Here is a 16086-nt window from a genome sequence, read left to right on the forward strand (position 1 = left end):
ATAAGGGGAAATTTCATATCTCTAGAGGCCTACTTGCATAAAATAAAGAGGTTAATGAATTGGGCTTGCAACTAGAAATGCTGGGAAAGGAACAAATTAAAAACCCCCAGTCAAACACTAAATTTGAAATTCTAAAAATAAAAGGAGAGACCAAAAAAATTGAAAGTAAAAAAGCTTTTGAATTAATAAAACTAAGAGTTGGTTCTATGAAAAAACCAACAAAATAGACAAACCCTTAGTAAATCTGATTTAAAAAAGGAAAGAAGAAAAATGAAAAGAACTCACCACTAATTGAAGAGAAAATTAGAGCAATAATTAGAAGTTACTTTGCCCAACTTTATGCCAATAAATTCGACTCTAGAGATAACTTAAATGAAATGGAAGAATACATTCAAAAATATAGTTTGCCCAGATTAACAGAAGAAGTAAATAGACTAAACAGTCCAATTTTAGAAAAAGAAAAAGAAAGAAAAAAGAAATTTTAGAAAAAGCTATTAATCAACTCCCTAAGAAAAAATCCACAGGATCAGATGTATTTACATGTGAATTCTACCAAACATTTAAAGAACAATTAACTCCAATGCTATATAAACTATATGAAAAAATAGGGATTGAAGGAGTCCTATCAAATTCCTTTTATGACACAAATATGATACTGATACCTAAACCAGGTAGGTTGAAAACAGAGAAAGAAAATTATAGACCAATCTATGAATGAATGAATACTGGTGCTAAAATCTTAAATAAAATATTGGCAAAAAGATTACAGAAAAATCATCCCCAGGATAATACACTATGACCAAGTAGGATTTATACCAGGAATGCAGGGCTGGTTCAATATTAGGAAAACTCTTAGCATAATTGACTATATAGCAATAACCAAACAAACAAAAATCATATGATCATCTCAATAGATGCAGAAAAAACATTTGATAAAATCCAACATCCATTCCTAATAAAAACACTTGAGAAGATAGGAATAAATGGACTTTTCCTTAAAATAGTCAGGAGCATATATTTAAAACTGTCAGTAAGCATCATATGTAATGGGGAAAAACTGGAACCTTTCCCATTAAGATCAGGAGTAAAACAAGGTTGCCCACCATCACCATTATTATTCAATATTGTATAAGAAATGCTAGCCTCAGCAATAAGAGTTGAGAAAGAGATTAAAAGAATTAGAGTAGGTAATGAAGAAACCAAACTATCACTCTTTGCAGATGATATGATGGTATATTTAGAGAACCCCAGAGATTCTACTAAAAAGCTATTAGAAATAATTCATAACTTTAGCAAAGTTGTAGGATACAAAAAAAATCCACGTAAATCCTCAGCATTTTTATACATCACCAACAAAATCCAACAGCAAGAAATATAAAGAGAAATTCCATTCAAAATAACTGTCGATAGCATAAAATATTTGGGAATCTATCTACCAAAGGAAAGTCATGAATTATATTAGCAAAATTACAAAACACTTTCCACACAAATAAAGTAATTTAAATAATTGGAAAAATATTAAGTGCTCTTAGATAGGCCAAGTGAATATAATAAAGATGACAATACTCCCTAATCTATTCATTTAGTGCCATACCAATCAGACTCCCAAGAAACTATTTTAATGACCTAGAAAAAAATAACAAAATTCATATGGAAGAACAAAAGGTCAAAAATTTCAAGGGAATTAATGAAAAAAAATCAAATGAAGGTGGCCTAGCTTTACCTGATCTAAAACTATATTATAAAGCAGCATTCATCAAAACCATTTAGTATTAGCTAAGAAATAGATTAGTTGATCAGTGGAATAGGTTAGGTTCACAAGACAAAATAGTCAATAACTATAGCAATCTAATGTTTGAGAAACCCAAAGATCCCAACTTTTGGGATAAGAATTCATTATTTGACAAAAATTGCTGGGAAAACTGGAAATTAGTATGGCAGGAACTAGACATGGACCCACACTTAACATGGTACACCAAGATAAGTTCAAAATGGGTCCATGATTTAGGCACAAAGAATGAGATTATAAATCAATTAGAGGAACATAGGATAGTTTACCTCTCAGACTTGTGGAGGAGGGAATTTGTGACCAAAGAAGAACTAGAGATCATTATTACAAAATAGAAAATTTTGATTACATCAAATTAAAAAGCCTTGTACAAACAGAACTAATGCTAACAAGATTAGAAGGGAAGCAACAAACTGGGAAAACATTTTTACAGTTAAAGGTTCTGATAAAGGCCTCATTTCCAAAATATATAGAGAACTGACTCAAATTTATAAGAAATCAAGCCATTCTCCAATTGATAAATGGTCAAAAGAGATGAACAGACAATTTTCAGATGATGAAATTAAAACTATTTCGACTCATATCAAAGAGTGTTCCAAATCACTATTGATCAGAGAAATGCAAATTAAGACAACTCTGAGATACCACTACACATCTGTCAGATTGGCTAAGATTACAGGAAAAAAAATAATGATGAATGTTGGAGGGGATGCAGGAAAACTATGACACTGATGCATTGTTGGTGGAGTTGTGAACGAATCCAACCATTCTAGAGAGCAATCTGGAATTATGCCCAAAAAGTTATCAAACTGTGCATACCCTTTGATCCAGCAGTGTTACTTCTAGGCTTATATCCCAAAGAAATACTAAAGAAGAGAAAGGGACCTGTATATGCCAAAATGTTTGTGGCAGCCCTGTTTGTAGTGGCTAGAAACTGGAAAATGCCCATCAATTGGAGAATGGATTGTGGTACATGAATGTTATGGAATATTATTGTTCTGTAAGAAATGGCCAGCAGGATGAATAGAGAGAGGCTTGAAGAGACTTATATGAACTGATGCTAAGTGAAATGAGCAGAACCAGATCATTATATACCTCAACAACAATACTGTATGAAGATGTATTCTCATGGAAGTGGATTTCTTCGACGAAGAGAAGATCTCACTCAGTTCCAACTGATCAATGATGGAAAGAATCAGCTACACCCAGAGAAGGAACACTGGGAAATGAATGTAAACTGTTTGCATTTTTGTTTTTCTTCCCAGGTTATTTTTACCTTGTGAATCCAATTCTCCCTGTGCAATAAGAGAACTATTCGGTTCTGCACACATATATTGTATCTAGGATATACTATAACATATTTAACATGTATAAGACTGCTTGCCATCTAGGGGAAGGGGTGGAGGGAGGGAAGGGAAAAGTCGGAACAGAAGTGAGTGTAAGGGATGATGTTGTAAAAAATTACCCAGGCATATGTTCTATCAATAAAAAGTTATAATTAAAAAAAGAAAGAAAGAAAATAATTCTTTGTAAATTAGAATTGGGCAAGGGGAAACCAGTGAAGTTATGAGAGACCAAGAAACAAAAGAAAAACATTATGAAGAATGAGAAAACAACACACTGTGAAACATAAGCAAAACAAAAGATCTGGAGATCTAGAAGAGAAAAATATAAGAATAACTGGACTGCCAGAAAATTGTGACCAAAAAGAGGACCCTGACACAATAATTAAGGAAATAATCTAAGAAAATTATCCTGGAGTGATAGAACATGAGGTGAAAGTAAAAATAGAAAAAAATTCACCCATCACCTACCTCAAAGAGATCCTTTGTAGAAAACACACTGGAATATTATTGCCAAATTTTGAAACTCCCAGATTAAAGAGAAAAATTTGCAAGAAACAAGAAAAAAAAAAACAATCCAAATACACTGAGGCTGCAGTTATAATTGTACAAGTTTATCAGCAACTACAATAAAAGACCATACATAGGTCCTGACATCATATCTACCAACAATCAAAAGAAGTAGGCAACAAATGAAGTGCAGAGGAAAAATAGACACAAAGGCATTAGAGGGGGGAGGAGGAGGGCTCATAGTTCTAAAAACTTATTCACATTGGGAATAGGTTCAATAAGTAACACCATGTAGATATCACGAAGAGCGTCCAAAATAAGGAAGGAGGAACGGACAGATGAGGAAGCAAAGAGTAAGGGAAGAAGACAAGTGAGGGATCCTTGGATGAGGAGAGGTTAAATAAAAGAAAAGCAAGTTATGGAGCAGAATTTAATTAGCAGGGATAGGAAAGATATGTGTGTATAAGCATGTGTTTCTTCCAAGCGAAAAAAATAAGATATTCATGAATATAATTTCTTCCAATAATATATACACTTTCTTGATCTAGTAATTTGTTGCTATATATTCGAAACCTCTTTGATGTTTTGCTGGGCACATGACAATATTTTGTTTTGCTTTATTTTGTTTTATATTCCTTTTGTTTTTTTTTCTTACTGTTTTTCCAAATAAAAATTTAAAAAAAAATTATATCTCTTTTCTCTAATACAATCAATTTAAGATAAAAATTAAAGTAAAACAAAATAAAAAAGCTTTCTCCACTATATCAAGGGCCCTGCTATTCCTAAGAATAAAATACCTATAGCATTTAGAACAGAGCTTAAGTGCACAGTAGCTATTCAATGATGTCTTACCGAATTAAGCAGTATAGTCTTCATCATATTCATACCTGTAGGTCTAGAACTATACCAAAATCATCAAAGTAAAATATAGTAGAGGAAGGTATTGGCAAAGGTTATTATTAAAGGTATCAAATGGATTTTGTGTTGGAAATGGGCTCAGAACTAGTTTGGTGTTACAACTTATCTTCCTCATGGATATACCTGTCACTTATCAACATACTGCATAGATGTGAACTATTAAAAACAAGATCTAAGCCTAAAACTTGCCCAATATTGTATGGAATACAATTTCAACTTAATAAAATTATTTTAAGGCCATCTATTAAGTTATTATAGGATAGATAGCAGCTTCAGCCTTTCCAAAGTACCATTCTCCTAAAAAACAGATGAATGTTGGCAAATGAGCCAACTGATTGTACTGTAGCAAATAAAACTATTTCAACCAAGTGACTTTAAATTTTGTTTTAAAAATCATTAGGTTAAATAAACACTGTCATTGTATAGTACATATGAACATTCTTAGGATCTTATAAACTTTTTTCAATTATGTTATCTTTTTTTTTTTTTTTTAGCACTAGGGGAAGTTCCATTTCAACTCTGATGAAATAAATGGACTAATGAAAAGTCAATTTTAAAATTACTTTATTTTTTACTTTTTCAGATTTTGTCATGAAATTATTTCACATGATACATTTCAAATTAATTTTGAAGCTTTAATTTGTAATCCAACAGTTACATACAATGATTTTTTCCCATTCAAATGCACAAGATCACGTTCAAATAAGTAAATTATTAAAGGGGTTTTATTTTTCTTTTAGTCCTGACTTACTAGATTTTAATTTCTATTAATCAACATCCCATTACACATCTCTCAAGATAGAAAGGGATGGCCAAATTATTTCAGTAGTGATGATTGGAGCTTAATGACATGTAAAAATTTTGTTGATGGAAATTACTTAAATGTATGATAGGCTTAAATGTTTTGAAAATAAAAATCTAAATGTTATCATGTTCTTCCAGTGCAAATGGTATTCAGTTCAATTAACAATTAATAGTATTTTATCTACATTTTCACCAGATCATTATTCAACATTTCACAATATTTTGAATTTTTACTCAGCTAGTTAATTTTATTTTTGGAGAAAATGGATAGCCTAATATATCAATGGCAGCATTTTCAGCAAGTAAACAATAACTACTTTAGAAATTCAGAAACTGTGAGGTCAACAATCAATGGTACTATTGTTATACGTTCACTTAAAGTAGTACAATACTTTTAAGTGGGAGAATTAACTCCTAAGGCCAATTTTTTCAGATCTAAAACATTTTGAGATCTAAAAAGATCATAATTCCTAAAATTCATAGGCACAGTGGAATACATTAATGAGAGAAATTTCTCTTTGAGCACTAAATTGCCCAGCTTCTAAAAGACAACCAAATATTTTCCATCCCATAAGTATGGAATACCACTCTCTTTTTCTTAGTGTTACTTTGTATTTTAGTTTTCCCAAAACACAAGTATGTTATAAATCTGGAGCAGATAAAAAGTAGCCTGATGAGATTTCATCTAAATGATACTGTCCCATACAAGGCTATTACTCCATATGCTATTTAACCAGTAGGCAGACTATTCCTGACAAGGAAAATGAATACCTGAGGAACTCTCAAATATGGCAATTTTTCCTCAGCATGTAAGCATGCTAAGAATTATTAATTTTAAAATTAGATTAGCAGCACAAATGTACAATAACCTGGAAACTGAAAAGGGCTATTTATTAACTGTACTTTAATTTGAGGTTTCATACCAAAGTAAACTAAAAGAAATAAAATATGTTAAAAATTTTAAAAGTCAATTAAATTAGGAAATATCTTCATAATCTGATTTGAGCAATTTTATTCTACTACAAAACTGAAGCCAATATTATATTGTGAAGTAATGATTGATAGAGTAAGACAAAAGAACAGTAGTACAAATGAATGTTATTTTTGTAAAAAGAAAAAATTAAAACACAAAATCTTATTACAAAAAGACTACTCTCATCAGCTTGTGCACTTAATATATAGCAGCTTAAAAAATAACATCTATATTTGCTATCTGAAACAAATTCAATGCTTTCATATAAATGGAATGTGTATATATATATATATGCATATATATGTATATGTGCATGTGTATGTGTGTGTGTGTGTGTGTGTGTGTGTGTATATATATATATATATATATATACATATATATGCTAGTCCTCTAACATACCATGTTACCTTAAAATATATATATAAAAATGAGATTTTTCCACAAAAAAAGACTAAGAAATTATACAAGGAAAAATAAAAATGTAGCAATTATGAAATGTTTAATATTGGGGACTAAGGAGTCCCAATGCCAGCAATGATTTATGACAACTGCTAGCACAAGAATTAAGTATTTTATATTACTATGCTAATAGATGTAACTCCAGATTATTTTAGTGTTTGTAAAGCAAATATCCTCTTGGCATAAAGATGCCCTTGAAAACTCCAAACTGTCGTTCTAGGATTTCACTAGTTTTAATAAAAAAGAATTTCTGCTGGCTGTATATTGACTTAGAAAACCACAAATTAACAGTCTGTTTTATTGATTTTTATTTGTTAAATATCCCAGTTACATTTTGATCTGATGAGGGAGGGGAAGAAATAAGGGGGAAATAAGTCCACTGTAGAATGTTACAAAGTCTGACACTTACAAACTCCCAGCTAGCAAAGACCTTCTATCAAAGCAGATCTGTCATTGTTTTGTAATCTATGGTTTTAGAGAACTGCCTGGAGTAGCTTGAGAGGTTAAATGATTTGCTGAAAGTCACAGAGTCAATTTGTGGGAGAGTTAAGACTTGAACTGAGTCTTTCCAGACGTCTAAGCTAGTCCTCTAACATACCATGTTACCTTAAAATATCCAACATACCATATGAAAACCTGGGGATAATAAGTTCTCTTTAAAAAAAAAAAATCAAATACTAAGTACAAGTAAATGTAAAATGATTTCATGACATTTTTCAAGAAATCTTTCCCAGTACCACTGTAAAATCCTATAACATTCAACTATGTTAAAATGGTATACAGAGAGTAAACAAGCCTGCTAATATTTATTATTAGCTTATAATGACAAATATTAACAGGATATATACATTGTCTAAGTAAATAGCCTCTACTCACAATTTTTATACTCTGGCACTTACTGTTTACAGTACTAAAATATTTCTTTAAAAAATTATTTTTGCATTTTCTCCCAATGGAATTTTCCAGAAGAAAGGTACTCTATAAATTTGAGATTTTATTATAGAAATTCTTAAGGGATAAGCTTAAAACACCTTACAAATTATATAAATAAAAAGATGCTTCTGATATGCTGCTGGCCATTAAAAAATAATCTGTTAAAAAAAAGGACAACTTTTGTGGAATTAAAATTTTTTAAGCTGCAGCTTATTATTAAATTATGCTCATAAATTTTAAGTTTTTAATATGGTGCTCAGCAGTTAAATATGTTACATATAGTCTATCACTTCACAGAATCTTATGGATAACCGCAGCTATGCAAGAAATCTTAACACTCCCAACCTTTGATGATACAAGTGTATCATTTTTAAAGATGACTATATAAAAAATTTAGTTATTACATGTTTTTAAAAATTTTTAAAGCTATATTAGCCTGAAATAAGCTCAGTATTAGTGAAGTAAATATATGTTCCTCTTTTTATTCAGCTTTTTAACCTGGAAAATTGTTTTTAGAAGACATCATGAATCAAGAAAAAGTAAGATAGTTGAAGCTTTCCCATCAAGAAAATAGATATATCTTTTTTTTTTTTTTTTTGGCACAATGAATTTTTTAAACTTTTAAACCTGTACTTGGGTACAGGAAGAAGCAATTTCATCTTGCAAAGTATAGGCTTGGAATTTCTCATTTGAAATGCACAATTTAAATAAGTGGGTGTGTATGGTGTGTAGCAGTAGTAGCCTTTTATGTATGTTGGTCAGAAACTTAGTGTCCTTGATGAAATACTGTACTTACATTCGGCTTAACTTTAGTACCAGATATCTACATGCATACCTCTGATAATATTCACATATTATACAGATATTGCACAAGTAAAGTTGCCAATACATTAATGCACATTAATGTTGTCTAGGCAAGATTCACAATTTACCTCTCAGAATTATACTTTTCCTTAAAGGCTGACTGATAAATTCCATTAAAAGAATGCCATTTCATTTGGTCCATAGTTAATATGAAGATCTGTACCAATGTTTTATTATGTGTTGTTTGTGTTTTTAATATTCTTTAAAATTCAGCAAAACCTGTTTTTCATGTTTTTTAAAATGTTCCTTCAAAACAGGAGAAGCATCGTCTAATTATGTGTTTGTGTATGTGTGTTTGTGTGTGTGTGTGTATGTGTGTATCTGTATAGATATAGATATATAGAGAGATAGATATATAAATTAAAATCAGTGTACAGGGTAGCAATGATTCCAATTTTGCCACCAGAGGTCTCTCTGTACACATTAAAGAACACAGCCACAGCAATATTTAAGTTCACCATCCATCAGAGATCCTGTAGGTGCAAAGTCTGCTAGAAAACACATTAACGTACCATTACAGCTGGGTGCTTAATTGCACAGCTTAATTCATTTTCTGCCTTTCTCCCCCCTTCCTTGTAAATGGCTTTAAGGTATACTGCAGCTGCTAAAAGGGCTTCTGTTTTTCTTGGTTCTCTGTTTGTTAGGTCTAAGATTGATGACATCTCCACCATTAAGTGTGCTAGAATTCTGGCCAGGGTGACTTCCACCAACTGTATTAAAGACACCTATAAATTGAAGGGAAAATGCAGATTATTCTGGATCAGCAAAGCAGCATACTATCATATGATTTGAAGCTAAGACTACTATTAGTAGTAAATAATTATATTTTTTAAAATGCTAATTACAATACTCTCAATTATCTGTTTTATTCTAAAATTTCAACTATTTTTGAAAGGCAATTACATTAAAACTATGTACAGTTTAAATATTTAAAATGCTACTGATAGTTTTTGTTTTTAAATTTCAGTTATTCATAATAAAAATACTATGGATCTAAAAGTTAATTTTAATATAAATTATTCCCACAGAAACTAAAAAGTGAATACAAAATTGCTTATATAAAAGAAATTGAGGGGAAATAAACTGAAGGAAAAAATTCAAGTGGCCTAACTTCTGCTGTCTTAGATAAAATATCTTTAAAATGGGATAGTCAGCAAAGTTCTTTCCTTTAAAAACACAATTAGAATTATATTTTTAAAATTTAAACTATTTCACACACACCTCTACTAATCTTCACATTTATAATGCGTTAAGAAATTAGAATCAGGCAATCTTTATCTTATATTTAAACATCAATAAGTTTGTGCTTTCCTATTCACATTTTGCAAAGGGAAAATGAACACTTTTTTAAAAAAAAAATAGATAAATGGTTACTTTAAGTGAGAAATAACAGGACAGAAAATGTTATCAAACCTAATATTTTATGTTTAGCACTTACCAATTTTATTACTACTTGTATGCATTAATTCTGGGTCTTCAGCTATTTGTTGTTTGAGTTTCTGAAGATATTTTTCTGCTAAATATTTAAAAACTAAAATAAAAACAGTTCAGTCAATAATATTGTGTGAATAAAATAGTTCACATTTACAATAATGATAGTGTTATGAATGTGGTTAGGGGTCCAAAAGCCTCCCAAAATGAGGAAACGTTTCCAGAGTGAGTCAAAGAGCATTTATTACATTCCTATGGCCTTGTCCTTTTGGTGGAGGAGTACACTGGTACAGAAGCAAGAGCATGCTTTTATTTATAAAACCCTACCCAGTCTCCTCCCTGGTGGTCCCAACTGGTTAATATTCTGCTAATTAACAGCACTTCCCTTTCTGCCTTCTTGCCCTCTTAAATATGTTCCCCTTCCCTTGTTATGAAAGATGACAGAAAATTCCTCCTATAGAGTATTTGGTTAATATGCAATTAGCATGCTCATGCCATTTGTCTTTCCCAGGTCATTGACCCCAACTAGTTTGAGCCAGATGGGGATCTGTTTTAAGACTGTGGTTAAGAAGAATACATGGACCCATCTCTGACTCCTGGATTCAGTTTAGCAATTTTGTTAATTACTTTTAGAATTCTAGTTCCCCGTGGAAAACAAATTGTTTTCATCTACCATAATAGTATAGTCAGCAGTGCAGTAGTTGTAAGAAACGGGGCATATCAATTCACTTTTGGTGAAGCTGTGAATAGGTCCAACTATTGTGGAAAGCAATTTGGAATTACACAAAAAGAATAAAATAGCCATATAATTTGACCAAGTGGTGTCATTATTAGATAGTATTTTGTAGTTTAGTTGTGTCTGACTTTTCATAACCCTTTAAACCATATTATCCATGTGGTTTCCTTGGCAAAGATAAGAGAATGGGTTGCCATTTCCTTCTTCAGTAGATTAAGTGAAACTGGTAAAGTGAATTGCCAGGATTGTATAGCTATAGCATAAATGTCTGATATTGAATTTGAATTCAGATCTTCCTGACTTCATACCCAGCATTCTATCTACTGAACAATCTAGCTATCTATACCAAGGACATTAATGACAAAAAGAAAGACCCTATACATACCAAAATATTTATAATGGCGCTTTTTGTGGGAGTAAAGAACTAGAAAAAAAATAAATGCCCACTTGATAAAATTAGAGAATAGATTCGAAAACTGTGTCCACAAATGCAATGGATTATTATTATACTAAAAGAAATTATTAATGTAATGAATGCAGAGAAACAGGTTAAGACGCTGTCATATAAAAATAGATACTTAATGACAACAAATCAATGCTCAAAAATTAAAATGATCAGATGATCTCAAAGAAGAGATTTAAGAAGACATTTTCCTACTCTCCCCAACTTCTTTGCAGAAGCATGGTACCTGAGTGTGAAATATTATATGTCAACTGTGTGACCATGATAAAGTCATCTAAACTTTCACTACTCTGGGCAACAAAGGCTATATATAAGTCACAGACAAGGTGCTAAATCTGCAATTATAGTTCCTCAGGAGACATCCTTAGATCAATGAAATCCTTGGGCCTTACAGGCAGGCTGATGGCACAGTGGATAAAGAACTGTGCCTGAAGACTGAATTCAGACATATATATGTCTGAGCCTTAGATAGTATATAGTTGTATGACCCATGGCAAGTCATTTAACCTGTCTGCCTCAGTTTCCTCAAATGTAAAATGGGGAAAATAACAGTAATTTCCTCCTAAGGTGGTTGTAAGAATCAAATGATAGAATAATTGTAAAGCACTTAACACAATGTCTAGCATATAGTAGTTGTTTCCTTCTTATCTCTATTTCTTGACACATGTAGTAAAGTGGACAGAACACTGGACCTGGAGTCAAGAAAACCTGGGTATTTTAAAATCCTCTCTTTAACATTGAGCAAGATAGTTCAATGCTGCTTCTTTATATGTAAAATGAAAGGATTAGATTTTTGAGGTGCCTTTCACCTTTAAGTATATGATAATTTACTGAAGAACTCTGTTGATATGAATCTACACTTAATATTAAGTGAATAACTGTGCTTTTGCCTGGGCAAAATTACCTCTGGAGATCCTGGAAGAAAGTAAGTCTAGAAGAGGCTAATGATCACCAAAATCAAAATTAGGTAGCAAATTTTAAGGGTTCTTAATTATTTCCTGATGTCCCTAAATACTTTCATTACTTTAAAACCAAAAGGTCCTAATTATGCCCTATCTGTATGGAGTGATGGAAAATGGAGAGAAGAAAGCATCAAGAAAAAGAGGGTAACAATATCAAAGGCTACAGAGAATTCAAGGAGGATGAGGATTGAGAAAAGGTCCTTAGATTTGGAAATTACAAGATCACTGGAAATTTTGTAGAGAGCAATTTCTGATGATGAGGTTATTAACTAGACTGTAGAGTTAAGAAAAGAATGGGAAGAAAGGAAGTAAAGTTTCCTATTGCAGATGACCCACTCAAGCCACAAAAGGGAGAAGAGATATGAGCCAATAGCTAGAGGGAATGGATGATATAGATGGAACATTTTTTTGAAGCAAGAGCTGACATGGGCATATTTGTAAGCAGTGAAAAGCAGCCAATAAACAGTAGAGATTGAAAAAAGTGAGATGGGATGACAGAAAAGACAGTCTGCTAGAGATGGAATGGAAAAAGATCATTTGTCCAAGTAAAAGAGTAAGTATACCTTAGCAAGGAGAAGGGCCAATTTTTCATGTGAAATGGGATAAAAGAAGAGAGTATATATAGATGTCATCTGGGTGATGTGAGATGAGGGGGAGGAAAGAAAAGGAAGCTCTTGAAGAAAGTATCAAGATTTACAGTGAAGTGTCCAAATAGAAGGATAAAAGTTGAGAAAAAGAGAAAGACCATGAGTCAGGTATTAAACTCTGAGGAATGAGGAAGAAAGTCATAGATATTAGCAGACAACAGCTATTTTGATTTTGTTTGGGTGATAGATCGAGTGAACTTCAAACAAGAGAAGATTAGTTACTGAGTGATGACAATAAAGGAGCAGCTCAAAGTAGCATTGGGGAGCCAGGACTATTCCAACTTCCTCACCTCAAACGGTGAGTCAGAAGGAATGAAAGTTTAGATTGTGCTAAAAGGGGAGACTGTAATCAGGAGGTAGCAAGGTATCAAAGTTGAAAGGAGTGGGAATGGAAAAAATTTAAGATGAAAGCAAATTTATTGTCTATACAGGAGTCATCATAGAAGCAGTGTAGAAGGGGAGGGTAACTTTAGAGTGGGAGTTGGGATAAGGGGCAATGGATGACAGAATACAAAATGATGAGGTGGGTATGACTCAGATTTGGGGGGGCAGAGTTTGTTAATTATTGAGGAATGAGTTCAGGTAGGTTTTCATTATCCACAAAGGTTTCAGATAATAATAAATGCTTGTTGATTAAGAACTTAAAGTAACAAATATTTCCACCTCCAGGAAGCCAATTTTCCAGCTTCAGTATTCTTATAGCAATTTATTTTGTACTTTTCTAATGTATTTATCAGTTTATAGTGTGTATTATAGCTATAGATATAAGATTATCTATTTATGGCTAATCCTTCTACTAGACTAAGCTCATTGAAAGTAGGAACCATGTCTTATGTAAACTCTGTATTTCATTATCTAATAGAGTCCTTTGTAAATTAGTCTTTTAATAAATGCTTATTGCAGCATATTTTTAATTGTATAACCAACCACTGCCTGATAAACTTGGGATATAAATTTAATTTCAAAATGGACAAAATATGGTTTCTAACCAACTCCCACTCTTCCCAAACTGCATCAAACTAAATATTAGTTGGGATAGTTAACCTAGAGTAATTAGGAGTATACTGGGGTAGAATAGGAATTGAAGGGATGAAAGGATGTTAATTTTATGTCTTGAAATACTTATGAGCTAAGGTATATAAAACATCTATATATCACTTCGAATCTTTTCATAATTGCACTGATTAGAGCAGAAATTGGCATATATTTAATCCATTTCTTCAAATATTTACATAACTGAAATTTAGAATCTCAAAATGGATTCAGTCATACATATTTGCTTTAATTATGTGAAAACTTTCCAAACTGAAGATTACATCTAGCCTAGAAAGTTAGTAACAAAGTGATGGGCAAGTTCAGGAATACACAATGAATCCATTATATTAATTCTATTACTTTTCTTGAATGCCATTTACTTATAAGAAGTAAATGTGGCAGTCTATAATCAGTGGCCCATTTATAACTTTATGTTGGAACTTAAAACAATTCAGTAATCTTTGGTGCAAAAGATTAAGACACATTTTGGGAAGAAATATACTTTATATATACACTACAATATGTATTTATATCTACCACTCATTAAAAGAACCAACATTAGCTTTCAAATGTTGTTTAATGATGTATGCTGTATACTAATTACATTATTAGGGAGAAAATGTTACATATTTATCAATTAAATATGGAAATAAAAACAACATGTATTTCTGCTAAATAAACACCAAAAACAAAAACAAAAAAAAAACAAAAAAAAACCTTATTAGGTTGATAAGACTACATAAATAAAACATTTCATATTCAACAATAATGACATTATAGTCCATGAGAGGGGGCTGTAGATAGACAGGTACATTAATGAATAGTGACAGGAAGGATAAAACAACATTAACGCACTATAAGTGTTTTAGAAAGCAATTTACCTTCAGTTACATTTAAGTCCTCTTTCACTGAAGCTCTGTAGAATCTTAACTTTAATTTTTTTGCCAATGCCTCAGCTTCTTCACTGCACAAAAATTCAGAAAAGAAAATGCTTATTTTCTAATATGATTGAATTATCATAAAATTTATTTTTATTGTTGTTTAGTCATGTCCATCCATGCGTGGTACCATTAGTATCTTGGCAAAGATACTAGAGTGGTTTGCCATTTCCTTCTCCAGCTCATCTTACAAGAAAGAAAACTGAGACAATCAGGGGTAAGTGATTTGCCCAGGGTCACACAGCTATACTAAGAGTGTAAAGATGAATTTGAATTTGGGTCTTCCTAATTTTATTCCTGGTATTTTATCCATTGCACCACCTGGCTATCTTATTAAATTTATGCAACTTGCTGAATATAACTTGGGGAAAATAACCAGACTAAAATCTTGTTTTATTTGTCAGATTTTAAAAGTTTAATTTTTAAAACACACTTAAATGAAACTGATATAATAGAACTGTGTCTCCCTGATCTTTGTGGAGGGTGGGCCACCTGGCCCGGGGAAATTCCTAAAAATGATCCCCACCTACGTGAATCTACCAGCTCTGAGAAAGCTACCTGGTTCTCAGAAGAATCTCCCACTTCTCAATTGATGCGGGAAATAATCACCACCTTTATTGCTTTGGAAACTAGCCCCTAATCACTCTCTAGCCCCAAACCATAGAAGGCTAGTAAAAAACAAGATTCTGTACCTAAATCTTTACTATCTTCCTATTCAGGAAGCAGGCTGCTGAGGAAATAGTTTCTCAATGAAAATAAATCCAATTTTTGCCAAAAAACTTCTCTTGGAGAGTGGGACTGTGAATTCTTTCACAAAATTCTGTGACACCGGCTGGGGGACCTCTATCACTGTTAGGGTATCTCTCACCCCTCAACAAAATAAATTGATTAATTACACTTTTAGTGGTGGGAATAGGAGATAATTAGAACAGATTTTTTTTTTTTTTACTAACATCATTCTTTACTCTTTGCTAGCCCTAAACAAAATTTTATGTATAACTCACCAATCTCCACAACAATTCTACAAAGCCATCACTCTGTCTATAACTCTGTCATTATAGGTGGTAGAGTTCTACTTCTTTGTATATGAGACTCTCAGTAGCAAATCTTTGCACTCTGAAAAAAAGGACAACTGTTGTGCCACAGTTCCCTTTTATTGTCCTGCCTCAGTTTCCCTAATTGCCCTGCCTCAGTTTCCCTGAATTGTTCTGCCTCAGTTCCTAATTGTTCTGCTCAATCCTGCAACACCACCCCTCCCTTCTAATCATCATGATCCAGATA

At 32.1% G+C, this 16086-nt stretch overlaps 1 protein-coding gene across 4 annotated transcripts in view; it reads right to left on the reverse strand.

Moving 5' to 3' along the window:
- Window positions 1–7087: 7087 nt before the first annotated feature.
- RAB23 (RAB23, member RAS oncogene family) overlaps window positions 7088–16086 on the reverse strand; it is a 45229-nt gene continuing 36230 nt past the window's right edge. For all 4 annotated transcript variants that reach the window (XM_051997194.1, XM_051997195.1, XM_051997197.1 and 1 more), the window contains exons 6-8: window positions 14749–14831; window positions 10032–10124; window positions 7088–9318 (exon numbers count right to left, since the gene is read on the reverse strand). In XM_051997194.1, the coding sequence (XP_051853154.1) occupies window positions 9179–9318; window positions 10032–10124; window positions 14749–14831 (316 nt within the window). In that variant the 3' untranslated portion in view covers window positions 7088–9178. The remainder of the gene's footprint in view (window positions 9319–10031; window positions 10125–14748; window positions 14832–16086) is intronic.

This window comes from Antechinus flavipes, chromosome 4, assembly GCF_016432865.1.
Source record: "Antechinus flavipes isolate AdamAnt ecotype Samford, QLD, Australia chromosome 4, AdamAnt_v2, whole genome shotgun sequence".
Classification (NCBI taxonomy): Eukaryota; Metazoa; Chordata; class Mammalia; order Dasyuromorphia; family Dasyuridae; genus Antechinus; species Antechinus flavipes.